The 13,956-nt window shown below is 27.4% G+C and overlaps 4 protein-coding genes across 5 annotated transcripts in view; 3 read left to right on the top strand and 1 right to left on the bottom strand.

Moving 5' to 3' along the window:
- LOC111685266 overlaps positions 1 to 13,956 on the bottom strand; it is a 34,980-nt gene that overhangs the window by 14,157 nt on the left and 6,867 nt on the right. The window lies entirely within an intron of this gene.
- LOC111685264 lies at positions 1,656 to 2,481 on the top strand. Its single transcript, XM_046947250.1, has 3 exons — positions 1,656 to 1,745; positions 1,867 to 2,025; positions 2,087 to 2,481. The coding sequence occupies exons 1-3, from the start codon at positions 1,671 to 1,673 to the stop codon at positions 2,417 to 2,419; spliced, it is 567 nt and encodes a 188-aa protein (XP_046803206.1). The 5' UTR covers positions 1,656 to 1,670; the 3' UTR covers positions 2,420 to 2,481.
- On the top strand, positions 3,066 to 3,936 carry LOC111685263. Its single transcript, XM_023447519.2, has 3 exons — positions 3,066 to 3,147; positions 3,291 to 3,449; positions 3,516 to 3,936. Exons 1-3 carry the CDS (start codon positions 3,085 to 3,087, stop codon positions 3,849 to 3,851), a joined length of 558 nt encoding a protein of 185 aa, XP_023303287.2. The 5' UTR covers positions 3,066 to 3,084; the 3' UTR covers positions 3,852 to 3,936.
- LOC111681412 lies at positions 7,532 to 8,414 on the top strand. Its single transcript, XM_046947251.1, has 3 exons — positions 7,532 to 7,624; positions 7,688 to 7,846; positions 7,908 to 8,414. The coding sequence occupies exons 1-3, from the start codon at positions 7,574 to 7,576 to the stop codon at positions 8,238 to 8,240; spliced, it is 543 nt and encodes a 180-aa protein (XP_046803207.1). The 5' UTR covers positions 7,532 to 7,573; the 3' UTR covers positions 8,241 to 8,414.

The raw sequence follows: 13,956 nt of genomic DNA, 5'->3' as shown, positions 1-13,956 counted from the left end.
AAAAATCTTATTATGAAAAAGTTTTGTTTCGATAAGTTTTCCTAAAGAGAACATTCTTAAGAAATTTCTCTCTAAAGAGAGTTTACTTAAGAAAAGTTTCTCTAGAGAAATTTTCTCAAAAAATCTTATTATGAAAAAGTTTTCGATAAGTTTTTCTAGAGAGAACATTCTTGCGAAATTTGTCTCTAATGAGAGTTTATTTAAAAAAAGTTTCTCTAGACAAATTTTTCTTTACAAATGTTTTTCTAGAGAGAGTTTTCTTTAACAAAAAGTTTCTCCAGAAATTTGGAAATATTTTTCACAGATAATTTTGTTTAGAAAAGTTTCTCTGAAGAGAGGTTTCTTCAGAAAAGTTTCTCCAAAATATTCACTTTATAAAATTTCCTCTAGAGAGAGTTTTCTATAGAATAGTTTCTCTAGTTATCATTAAAAATGTTTGTTTGTGAAGAATCTACTTTAGAAAAGTTTGGCTCAGAAAGTTTTCTATAGAAAAGTTTTTCTAGACGAGGTTTTCTTTAGAACAGCTTTTATAAAAAGAGTTTCCTTTAGAAGAGGTTTTGCAAAGAGATTTTTCTTTAGAAAAATTTATCTAGAGAGAATTTCCTTTAGAAAAAATTTTCTAGAGCGGTTATTCTTTAGAAAAGTTCCTCTCAGGAGAGTGTTTCTTTTAGAAATGTTTTTATAAAGAGAGATTTATTCAGAAAGGTTTTAGCAGAGAACTTTTTTTTTAGAAAATTTTCTCTAGAAAGAATTTTATTAACAAAAGTTTTTCCAGAGATAGTTTTCTTTAGAAAAGTTTTATTTGTGAGACTTTTCGTTAGAAAACATTTTTCAGAGAGATTTTTCTCCTGAAAAGTTTCTCGAGAGAGTGTTTCCTTTAGAAATATTTTTCTAAGAGTTTTCAGAGCTTCCATTTGTTTTCAAATAATTTATAGAGAGAGAGATATTTCTTCGGAAGTGATTTTTTTTCAAAGATTTTTCTTTATACTTATATAATTTTCGTTCGAAAAGTTCTTTTGGAAAAAGTTTTTTAGAACAGAGTTTCCATTTGTTTCCAAATAATTTATAGTGAAGGTTTTTTAGAACAGTTTCTCTTGAGAGAGTTTTCGTTGGAAAAGTTTTTGTAATACAAATTTTACTTCAGAAATTTTTTTTGAAAGGTTTCTCTAGAAATAGTTTATTTGAAGAGAAATACTTTTTTTTACATTTTTCATTAGAAAAAAACTTCTTTTTAAAAAGTTTATCTAGAAAAGAATTTAGAGACGATTATCTAGAGGGAGTTTTTTTTGGAAAAGTTTCTCTCGACAAGGTTTTTAAATAAATTTTCGTCCTGAAAGTTTTCTTTAGAAATTTTTATTTAGAAAAGAAAGCAGGATTAAAATACAAAAAACTTAAAATATTAAAAAAACATTTAAAATCAAATGTGTTTAGCAGATGTTAATAGTAAATATCATATTTACTATCTGTTAAAAAATCAATTAATTTTTGTCAAGATAAACTAAATTAACAACATTAATTAGTTATAATTAATTGGTTTTATAATCAATTTCTGATAACAAACAAAAAAAATGTATCTATAAAAATCTATAAAAACTAAATGATATTGTACACTTTTCTCAATAGAATTTTAGAGTTTATTAAAAATTAACGGTAGTAGTAATTAATGAGTTATGAATATTTTAATTCAATTAAAAGTTTTAAATTTTTTATTTATCCTTGTTCTGGTGTCAGCTGTTATGTATAAGGTAAATTGAAAATACATTTTCTTAGTTTGCAAAAATAGGCAAATTTAAGGGATTTTCTAACTTAACTTTATTGTATGTTTTAAAAAAATATATAAACGAAATTTTTTCTTCAAATTTTCAGAAAGATTGGATTTATGAATTGAATGAAGTCAATACGAAAAGTTCAAATCCAGATTTATTTAATGTTAATGTTATTGTAGAACGTGTTAAACGTGGTGTTTTTGCTATGTCGGGAGAATTTTATGTGAATATCGATATAACCGAGGGCGATGGAAATGATGTAAGTTTTTTTTTTTTTTTGGAAAATTTTTGAAAAGAATTTAAATAATTTTTTTTATCAGGTGGAACTTAAATCATTTCGCAGTGCCAATGGTGATGGTAATTATAAAAGTATACCCTTGGAAATGTCACGACGTCACTTCTTTGAAGCTCTTAATAGTCATTATAAAAACGTGGTTATGGAGACATTTAAGGATTGTTCCGATTTGCCGTATTTTGAGGATAAATTTACACCTCCATTGGAAAAGAAAGCCTATAAATTAGATAAATGTATATTTTCTCAGGACGGTTTGCCTAATCATATGGAAACGGGTGTTTATAAGGTTATTTTATCGGGTACTGGTGATGTTGAGTGGGAAGTTGAGGTGATTTTTGAAATTCAATTGGATTTATAAGAGAATTTTCATTCATTGCAGAATAACAGAGAAATAAAAAAAGAAAGCAATTTTTAATTTTACGTATACTTTATATTTTATTCTTCATACGCAGTGGTGTTCTTTGAAAAAATGTCTTCAATTAGATTTTTAATAAAAATTTCACTTTAATACAAATTCAGTTGTGAATACAATACAATTTTTGTAATATTTACAGTTTTAAACAGAAAAATAGTTAATTTTTAAAATGTTTTTTTTTGAGAATTCTGTTTCTTACTTTACGTATACTTAATATTTTGCTAATTGTAATAAATTAATATTCTTCATACGCCGAGGTGTTCTACTAATGTTTAGTTTTTGATAAATGTCTCCAAAAAGTCTTCATATAATGTCAACTAAAAGTTATTGTTTCCTGCTATCAAATTTTATCAGAACAATTTACACTCTAATCAAAATTTCATCAGAAATAATAATTTTTTACAATAAAATCTTTTTTTTTTGTTAAGATTGCCATAATTAACAATATGATTATAATTATATATACTAAAAACTAAATGTGTTGTTAACATGAAATGTTCATGTTAAATTTTCTTAGATGATGAAAACTTGCATATAAATTAGAGTTAATTAAAGCATTACACAGTACTATTTTTTAATTGTATTTTAGTAATAAAATAAGCTTTATAATGAATATATTTTTAATTTTCGGAGTTGTATATCTATTCGGTTTTGTGGCCTCATTTGATAAGGTAAAAGGATTAATAACTACAAACAAAGCTTAAGTGTATAACACACAAACTGCTTTGAACTTGGACACTAATTTCTCAACTCAACTTTAATTAATAAAACTTTATGTTTTTTTTTTTTCTCAACAATATTCTAAAACTTATAGAAAAGCTGGATCTATGAATTAACCGAAGTTAATACGAAAAGTTCAAATCCCGATTTAATAAATATAAATTTAAATATTGAACGTATTCAACGTGGTGTCTTTGCTCTATCCGGAGAATTTTACATGAATCTTGATATGACAGAGGGTGATGGAAATAATGTAAGTTTTCATAAGGCTACAACAAAATATAGCATACGAAATTTTTAAACATTTATATTTTATTAGGTACAACTAAAATCATATCGTAGTACTAACGGTGATGGTGATTACAAAAGTATACCATTGCAAATGTCACAACGTCACTTCTACGATGCTTTAAATAATCATTATAAAACTGTTCTAATGGAAACATTTAAGGATTGTTCAGATTTACCGTATTTTGAAGATAAATTTTCACCACCTCTTGAGAAGAAAACCTACACCTTGGATAAATGTCAAATATCTCAGGACGGTATGCCTAATCATTTGGAAGCTGGTGTATATAAGATTGTCTTATCGGGTGCTGGTGATGTTGAGTGGGAAGTTGAGGTAATAGCTGAAGTCGAAACTGTTGGTTTATAAAAAGAAAAACGTGAAATTGAACATGATTGAAAGTAAATAAAGAACATGAAATGGGTGTTCAGTTTGTACAGTAATATCCACTTGTATATTCTGTTAATATTAAATCTAAAAATTTTACACCCCACGTTTCGAAATTGTGCTAGACAGGTATATAGATAGGTAGACAGATAGATAGACAGACAGATAGACAGACAGACAGACAGACAGACAGACAGACAGATAGATAGATAGATAGATAGATAGATAGATAGATAGATAGATAGATAGATAGATAGATAGATAGATAGATAGATAGATAGATAGATAGATAGATAGATAGATAGATAGATAGATAGATAGATAGATATATAGATAGATATATAGATAGATAGATAGATAGATACGTACATGTATGCAGTAATTGTTGTATTATCACATACAAATTGTTTTCTTTGCAGAGACTTTTTAACAGTTTTTTTTAGTAGATTTTCTCTGGAGGCGTTGTTCTTAAACAAATTTCTCTAAAATTTTCTTTATAAAAGTTTCCTTTTGTATGCAGTTTTAAGAAAGATATTTTTCGAATAGAAAAGTTCAAGGCAGTTTTCTGAAAGAGGAAAAAGATGCTCCTGTGGTAGTTGGGATGCGTGCACTTTAAATTTTTTCCCTAAAAAGTTTTTCAATTAGATTTAGAAAACCTGGTCGTATGAATTAAAATCAATTACTGCAGAAACTTCAGATACAGAAAAGCTTAAAATTGATTTAGAAATTCAAAGAATTGCTCGTGGTGTCTTTGCTATCTCCGGTAAAATTTAGTTAAACGTTGACTCTGCTGAAGGTGATTCTAATATGGTAACTACTAAATTTAGTTCTATATTTTAGTTTTTTTTTTAATTTTGTTATTTTTCCTTCTTAATTTAGATTGGATACGATTTATCGCAGTATCCAGGGCGATAATAACTACAAAGTTTTACCCTTTCAAATGCCTTCAACACACGTTTTTAAAGTTCTTAATACTTATTATAAAAATGTTTTAATGGAAACTTTAAAGGACTGTTCTGATTTTCCAGTTTTCGAGAATACATTCGAGCCACCTTTGGAAAAGAAATTATATACTTTAGATTCATGTCAGTTTTCCCAGGATGGTTTCCCAAATTATTTACAAGATGGCTTCTATAAACTGTTATTATTTGGCTCCGGTGAAGTTGACTGGAAAGTTGAGATAATAACTGAAGTAACACAGGAATTATGAGAAAAATCTAATTTTTATTTATTTAATTTTTTTTAATAAAAATATACATTTTACACATTTACGGCTACTAGATTTTATTTTCATTAAATCTTTTGAACAGAATAAAAAAAGTTTTAATAATTTAAACGCTTGGTTCTAAATTCATAGCAAAGTGTTAATAATTTTGCAATAACAAGTATGTATGGATAAAAAAAATAAATAATTCAACAAAAAAAATAATAATGTGTTACAAAAGTGACAACGCTGTGTTTTTGTCAAAATTACAACGGTATTTGTTAAAATGATAGATTTTATACACATCCGTTCTTTAAATGTTAATAAAACACCAGTAAGGTCACTTTTGACAATGGATTTCAATACTTATCTGCCAGTATTTCCCTTTGTGAACTTTCATTCTTTAATTTTTGCCACAAAACATTTCTATTTAATACGTTCCTAATTTGACTGTCATCGTTCAACAAGGTTTGTCAAATTTATTTTTTTACCGATACCGTGTAAAATTTAATTAAATTAAATCCACTAAACTTTCTGTCGTTTATATTGTTTTCAACAATTTATTTAATTAACAATTTATTTGAAAGATTTCACAATGAAACAGTGCAATGTACAACATCCTGGTGTAACAGCTGTTATTCTTATTCTTTTTTGCAACATTTCATGGTAAGATGTTGTTTAATTTTTATACCCTACACCACTATAGTATTATACGTTTGTGCTGATGTTTGTAACATACCAAAATATTGGTCCAATACCCACCTTAAAGTATACCAATCGATTCAGAATCATTTTTTGAGACGATTTAGACATGTCCGTCCGTCCGTCTGTCCGGCTGGCTGGCTGGCTGTCCATGTAAACCTTGTGCGCAAGGTACAGGCCGCAATTTTCAAGATAATTTGATGGAATTTGGACCAAGGATGTTTTTGCCACAGGGACGAAGTCTATTGAAAATAGTTGAAATCGGTCCATTTTTTCACCTAGCCCCCATACAACCGTACCTCCCGATTTGAACTTTTTATGATATAAGTACGTCAAATATTCTGCTATCTCTCTAAAAATTGGCACAAATAAGTTTTATATAAGTATAAATGACACTGCAGATTTTCATAAGGATCGACCCTTATTCAACCCTAGCCCCCATACAAACCCCCCTTCAAAAAATGTCTTAAAAGACTAAAATTGACTTGTAACCATTTGTATCGCAATGAAACTCAACAAAACTAACTGTTATTTAGAAATATATCCTTTTCCCAAATTTACCGAAGATCGCCCCATATTTGACCTATATAAAGCCTCATTTAGAAATTTATGTTTTTTTTCAATAAATTGCTTAAATATTTTGGAATTATGGTAATATTTAACATAAAAGTTTCTTTATAAAAAAAAATAAAAAGTAAAATTTTTAAAAATATACTCATGGTGTAGGGTATTATATGGTCGGCCATGCCCGACTATACTTTCCTACTTGTTTATTATAAGGTTGCTTTTTCCCAAACATATACAGATGGGTTGATTGATAGATAGATAGATAGATAGATAGATAGATAGATAGATAGATAGATAGATAGATAGATAGATAGATAGATAGATAGATAGATAGATAGATAGATAGATAGATAGATAGATAGATAGATAGATAGATAGATAGATAGATAGATATATAGATAGATAGATAGATAGATAGATAGATAGATAGATAGATAGATAGATAGATAGATAGATAGATAGATAGATAGATAGATAGATAGATAGATAGATAGATAGATTGATTGATATAGGCGCAGAAAAGTATGCAGTGCTTTGGCTCGAAAATATCTCTTCAAAAGTTGGTAAATCTTTCGCGTTTCTTAAGCCGCTTTGTTATAAACGCTACCACTCTCTAAAAGTAGTTAATAGAAAATTATTTTTAGTAACAATTTTCAATGGAAAAGTTTTTCTTTGGGAAAATTTTTTCAGAGACCTGCAAGTTTATTTGGTGAAAGTTTTCCTAAAAAAATTTTATTTTAGAAAAGTTATATCTTAAAATGTTTAACATGTCAAAATGCGTCTGCTGAAAGTTTTTTTAATGAATGTTTTCTCTAAAAAACTTTTGCTAGACAAGTTTTTCAAGTGAACTTTTTCTAGAATATTGGGATGCGCGCACTATAATTTGTTCCCCTATAAAGCTTTTCTTTTATAAGTAATTTTGAAAAATGTTTTTTCAAAAAAAAAAAAAACAAATATCTTTACATTTGAAGCGTGAGAAAATGTTATTTAATCAAACATATTAATCAATGTTAATTAATTTCTACATAACAATTGCATGAGTTTTATTTAAAATGTTGTAAACTACACAAAAATAGAAAACATAAATTCAATCAATTGAGCTTTAAAAAAAAAACGTTATAAATAAAAGTGAATTTGAAAAATTCTATTATATAGATATTTTGATTTTGAACGTTAACGTTGCGCAATGCAGGAAATAAAATGGAGTAAATTTTCAACAATAATTAGCTTAATGATATTAATAGTTCTTGGTGTGAAAACGAAAGGACAAGTTCCGGTTAAGGTTGTAATATATTGAGTTTTAGTTTAAAATAGTTTTTAATTTTTTTTAATTTTTTTTTTTTAGAAAACCTGGTCGTATGAACTAAAATCAATTAGTTCAGAAACTTCAGATGCAGAAAAACTTAAAGTTGATTTAGAAATTCAAAGAATTGCGCGTGGTGTCTTTGCTATTTCCGGTAAGCTTTTCTTTAACGTTGACGTTGTTGAAGGTGATTCTAATATGGTAACTACTCAATTTTAGTTGTAGATCAAAAGATCTTGTTTCATTTTTTGTATCTCTTTAGATTGCAGCTAAATCGTTTCGCAGTCCACAAGGTGATAATGACTATAAAGTTTTACCCTTTCAAATGCCTGCTACACATCTTTATAAAGTTCTTAATACCCATTATAAAGATGTTTTAATGGAAACTTTAAAGGAATGTTCTGATTTTCCGGTTTTCGAGAATACATTCGAGCCACCTATGGAAAAGAAATTATATACTTTAGATTCATGTCAGTTCTCCCAGGATGGATTGCCCAATCATTTACAAGATGGTTTCTATAAATTGTTAATTATTGGCTCCGGTGAAGTTGACTGGAATGTTGAGGTAATTGCTGAAGTAACTCAGGAATTGTGAAGAAAATCTAAAGCTAATAGTAAAATAAATTTTAATATTAGAAACGCTTCGTACTAAATTGATACCAAAGTGTTAATAATTTTTCAATAACATCTGTTGTTAATGTATTTATGGATAGTTGTCAAATCAAAAACTTATAAAAATATAAAAAATAAACGATATTATCAAATCAACAAAAAATTATAATGGATAACCAAAGTGACAACGCTATGTTGTCAAACAAAACGTTGCCTTGTTGAAATGACAACGATCTACATAATGTAAAGCATCATCGAAATAATAAGTTGTTGCAATGACAACGATGTGTTGTCAAAAATTATAACAGTGTTTGTTACAATAATAAATTTTAAACACATCCTTTGTCTTAATGTTAAAAAACACCGGCAAGGTCCTTTTTGACAACGGATTGTTTTAATTTCAATACTTATCTGACGGGTTTTCATTCTGTGTACTTTCTTTCTTGATTTTTATCCACAAAATATTTCTATTTAATACCTTCCCAATCTAATTTGCCTGTCATCGTTCAACAAATTTTGTCAAATTTATTTTTTAAAGCATCACCGTGTTAAATTAATTTAATTAAATAAACTAAACTTTTTTCTCTCATATATATTTTTTCCAACATTTTATTTCATTAACAATTTATTTGAAAGATTTCACAACAAAACAGTTTGTTTGTGCAACATACTACATCCTGGTGTAACAGCTGTTCTTCTTATTCTATTTTAAAGCATTTCATTGTATAAATGTTGTTTTAATTTTTTTGCCAACAGTTTGGTTGTAAATATACAAAAAGTAACTGTCTACCAGGGACTTTTTTCCAAACATGTAAATATATACTATTTATAGAACTTTTCATATATAAATGCTTGTACTTTTTGTTTATCAGACACTTTGTCTAGTTATATTTTGTATCTGATTCCTTGTGCTAAATGATATTTTTTTTTGTTTATTTTCTGTTGTTACTTTTTCATTTGTTTTATTTTTTCTTTTTCTGTTTCTTAAACAGCCTTCATTTAAATGTCGTGAATGTTATTTTTACTGTCGTTTGTTGCCAAAGTTTTGTTGCAGTTTTTATATTTTGAACGGAAAAAGTTTGTCTCTTCTTTACGTTATCGTTGGCATATTAATACCCGACTATTCTGATGTATGTAGCTAGCTCATAGTTGATGCTCTTCTGTTCGGGATGTTTTTGGGATCAATTGTTTTTATAGAGAAGTTTCTAGAAAACACTGAGAGGATTTTCTTTGAAAAAGCTTTCAGAAGCAACACTTTTTTCATAGAAGCTCAAAAGACAAAAGAAGGTCTTTATAGAATAATTTCTAGAAAACTCTGGGAGGATTTTCTTTAAAAAAGCTTCCATAAGCAATTTTTTCAGAAAAGTTCAAAAAAAAAAAGTAATAATAATTTGAAAATTTTTTCTTCAGAATGTTTTCTTTAAAAACGAAACAGTTTACATGTCTTTCTTGAAAAAATATTTTAAACATAACATTTTCTTTAGATAAAGGAAAGAGATATTGTTTCTTTAGTTTTGTTTGGGAGAAATGTTGTGGGAAAAATATTCTTTGTAAAACTTTTCCTTTAGAGATTTCTTTATAAAAGCTTCTCGAAAGTGTATTATTATTTTTAAAAATAGCTTACTTTTGAAAAAGCTTCTTCTGAAAAGCTTCTCTAGAGAATTTTTTTATTCGAATTTGTTTAAAGAATATTCATTTAAAAAAGCTTCGAGAGTATTTTGTTTTAGAAAATATTCTCTTGAGAGAGATAGTTAAGAGAATAGTTTTTCAATGAAAAAGTTTACCAAGGAAGACAGTGATAATTACTTTTATTTGTCTTCAGAAAGTGTATTATTATTTCCGGAAGTGCTCTCTTTTAGTAAAGCTTTCCTTCTTCAGAAAAGCTTAATTTTATTATATTTTTGTAAAAAAAATTTCAAAGCTTTGAGAAAAAGACTCTCTTGAGATTCTTAAGACAAGTTATCTTTAGAAAAGCTTATAGAATAATTATTCCATAGGAAAAGCAACAAAAAAAATTAAGCATCAGAATACAATTTCTTTAAAAAGTCTGATTTGGAAAAAGTTTGCTTCACAAAATATTCGCTGAAGATTGAGTCTTGTTTAGATAAATTTTCCTAGGAAGAACTTTTTTAAGCTTTTATTTTGGTTATCAAAGTTTTATTATGGCGAACTTTCAAAAGTTTTTGTAAAAAAGGTTTTCTTCAGAAAATTTTATTTAGTTATTTGAAAAAAGTTTATTTAGAAAAAACATTGTTTAGACATTTTTTTTTTTTTTTGAAAGAAAAATTTTCAATAAAAGCTGTTTAAGAGAGAATTTTTCGTGTAGAGTTTCTTCTAGACAGTGGTTTCTTTAAAAAATTTACTAGATAGTCATTGTTAAGAGAAGTTATATTCGTGGAAGTTTTTCTATGGAGTGGTTCTCTATAAAGTTTCTTTTAGATGAGCTTTTGTAGAGAATGTTTCTTTAAATAAGTTTTTTTTCAAATTTGCCATAAACTGATTTTTTATTCAAAGATAGTTTTCTTTGAAAATGTTTTTCGAAAAAGAGAGCTTTCATTAGACACTTTTCTCTATAGAGAGTTTTTTGTACAAAAGTGTTCGTGTAAACCTTTTTTTGTTCATTTTGTATAGATACGCATTTAAAACTATGTGTCCACCAATATATTTACATCGGATTTATAAAGATAATTTCAATATTCTATAAAGAGAGTTTCAATATTCTATTCTATACAGTAGAAAAGTACTAAAATCCATTGTCAAAAGCGAGCTTTCATCGTTTTTTGATATTTAGACAACAGATGTCTATAACATTTAAATAACATCCAGTTATCATTTTGACACCCACTGTTGTAGTACTTACAAGGCATTGTTGTCATTTCGATTGCGCATTACATCATTTCGGCAATGCATTGTTATGATTTCGACAACGAATCGTTGTTATTTCATCAATTCAATGTTCTGTTTGATAAAATAGCATTTTCACTTTAGTAACATGTTCATTTAACAACTATCCAAACATGCTATGACAACGAGTGTTATTGAAAAATTATAAACATTTAGGTGTCAATTTTTACGAAACATGTATAATTTAAAAATGTCCTTTTTCTCATGTATAGGAATCTCCGCCTGGAGATTTTGTTACCGTTTTGTCTGCCAGTTCAGACTCACCCTTTGACTATTGCTTTTTTCGTTCCTTAAAAATAATTTTCATTATAAAAGTTGTTGTAGAGAGAATTTCCTTTAGCAACAATTCTTCAGACAAGTTACTTTAAAAATGAATCTGTATAGCCAGTTTTCTCTAGAAGAGTTTCTAAAGAGACAACAGAAATTTTCTAAAGAGACATTTCTCTTACCAAAGGAATCTAAATGTATGCATAATGTGTAACCACTGTTCACTTTGAATTAAATGCTCTAACATTTTACAGTTACTAATAAAACCTGTTAAAAAGCTACATCCTGTTGTTTTAGCAGCAACCGGAAGTACATTATTCACTTCATACTATACAGAAGAGGCGAGAAAAGGACACTATATCCTGGACAGAATGCTGAACTTTGTAACTTTGTGTAAATAACTTAATAAAATTGAATTAAACATATAAAATACAGAGTTAAATTTTATTGAAACTTTTTTTTTAACTATCAGCAGTTACTTTGACACATGTGTTGCAGTGTTTTTTTTTATACATTATTAAGTTATCATATGAAAAAAAGGAAAAATATGACAAACTTTATTTAATTTCCGTTTAAAAATATATTTTGTTTTTAATGGACAAAAATTGACCATTTCGAGGGGGGGTTAGTAACAAGCTGATAATTTGAAATAAGAAAATTTTACAGTGTGTTCTAGAGTTTAGAAAATGTTTAATATTTGTTAGTTGCATGTTCGTTGTAAACCAAATAAATTATTTATATGTTTACTAATGAAATACACACATGATATGCACATATTTGACTAATTAATTTGTCAACACGTCATTTGAAACAATTGAACACAAATAATTTATACAAAAACTGTTTGATAACAAGCATCAGATATTTAATGACGATTGTTAATTATAAATGTCAAAATTACAACTTTGATTTTGACAAATACAATTTTATTTCAAAACTCAATCAAGAGAATTTATTAGTGTAGGGTTTCCCTTTAAAAAACATTTTCTAAAGTAGATAAGTAGATCTGTTAAAAATGGGGTTAAATATTTCAAATTACAGATCATATACATAATTACTTAATTATTCGAAAATTTCTAAAATTAAATATTTTACAAGACACCCTCAATTTATACATTTGACATTAAATGACATTTAAACAATTTGTGACAACTTGTGTCAATGAATGTGTATGTATCTGTGTGTGTGAGTGTCTTGGCTCTTTTGTGTTTCTGTATGACAAGTGTGAAGTTACAAGACAAAAAAATATATTGTATCTTTTGTTATAACAACCAACTGTTTGAAAGACAGGCAGGAAGGTGAACAGACAGACAGATATACAATAACATATTGTTAAAACGTTTCAATGATAAAGATACAATTAGCATAAATATTACATACTAATGTAAACATGTGTATGTATTTGCGTAACAGTTGAGTTTAAAAGTTGAAGAGCAGAAAAAAAAGCCACATTTGCAGTTATGTTCGTCACTGTATTAATATATTTATGTTCATTTTATTACATACACATAAAGTATGAATAAACATGTGCAAATGTTTACAACAAACAGATTGTGTATTTTTCTGACAGCCGCTTTAAGTAATTTTTTATTACTTTACTTTTCTTTAAAAACTTTCTTTAAGACAAAATTAAATTCAGATGATTTTTTTTATATATGGACATTGAAATACATAAACACGACAATAGTCAAGTCGATATAGTGTCTATATAGTCTAATCTGAAGTCTAGTAAATAGTCTAGTCTATAGTCTAATCTACGGCCTAGTCTTAAGTCTTGCCTATAATTTAGTCTTTTTTCTAGTATATAGTTAAATTTTTAGTCTACTTAGTAGTATAGTTCATAACCTTGTTTATAGTCTAGTCCATACACTTGTCTATATTTTAGACAATACTTTAGTCTACAGTCTAGTCAGTCTTTTTTAGACTATAATCAGTCTAGTCTATGGTCTAATCTATAGTCTAGTCTATAGTCTAGTCTACAGTCTAGTCTATAGTCTAGTCTATAGTATAGTTTTTACTCTAGTTTATGGTCTAGTCTATAGTCAAGTCTATAGTCCACTCTATAGGCTAGTGTATAGTCAAGTATGTAGTTTAGTCTAGTCTATAGTGTAATATATAATCTAGTCTATAAACTAGTATTTAGTCTATTCTGTAGTATGGTCTAGTCTATGCACTTGTCTATATTTTCACTATAATTTAGTCTATATTTTAGTCTATAGTCGAGTCATTCTTTTCAAAACCATAAACTAGTCTATTCTACAGTCTAGTCTATAGTCTTGTATATATTCTAGTTTATGGTCTAATCTATAGTCTAGTCAATAGTCAAGTCGATAGTCTAATCTATAGTCTAGTCTATAAACTACTCTAAAGTCTAGTATATGATCTAGTCTAAAGTCTAGTCTATAGTCTAGTCTATAGTATAGTCTATAGTCTAGTCTATAGTCTGGTCTATAGTCTAGTCTATAGTCTAGTCTAAAGTCTAGTCTATAGTCTAGTCTATAGTCTAGTCTATAGTCTAGTCTATAGTC

Source organism: Lucilia cuprina, chromosome 3, assembly GCF_022045245.1.
Source record: "Lucilia cuprina isolate Lc7/37 chromosome 3, ASM2204524v1, whole genome shotgun sequence".
Taxonomy (NCBI): Eukaryota; Metazoa; Arthropoda; class Insecta; order Diptera; family Calliphoridae; genus Lucilia; species Lucilia cuprina.
This window is presented reverse-complemented; position numbering and strand designations above follow the sequence as displayed.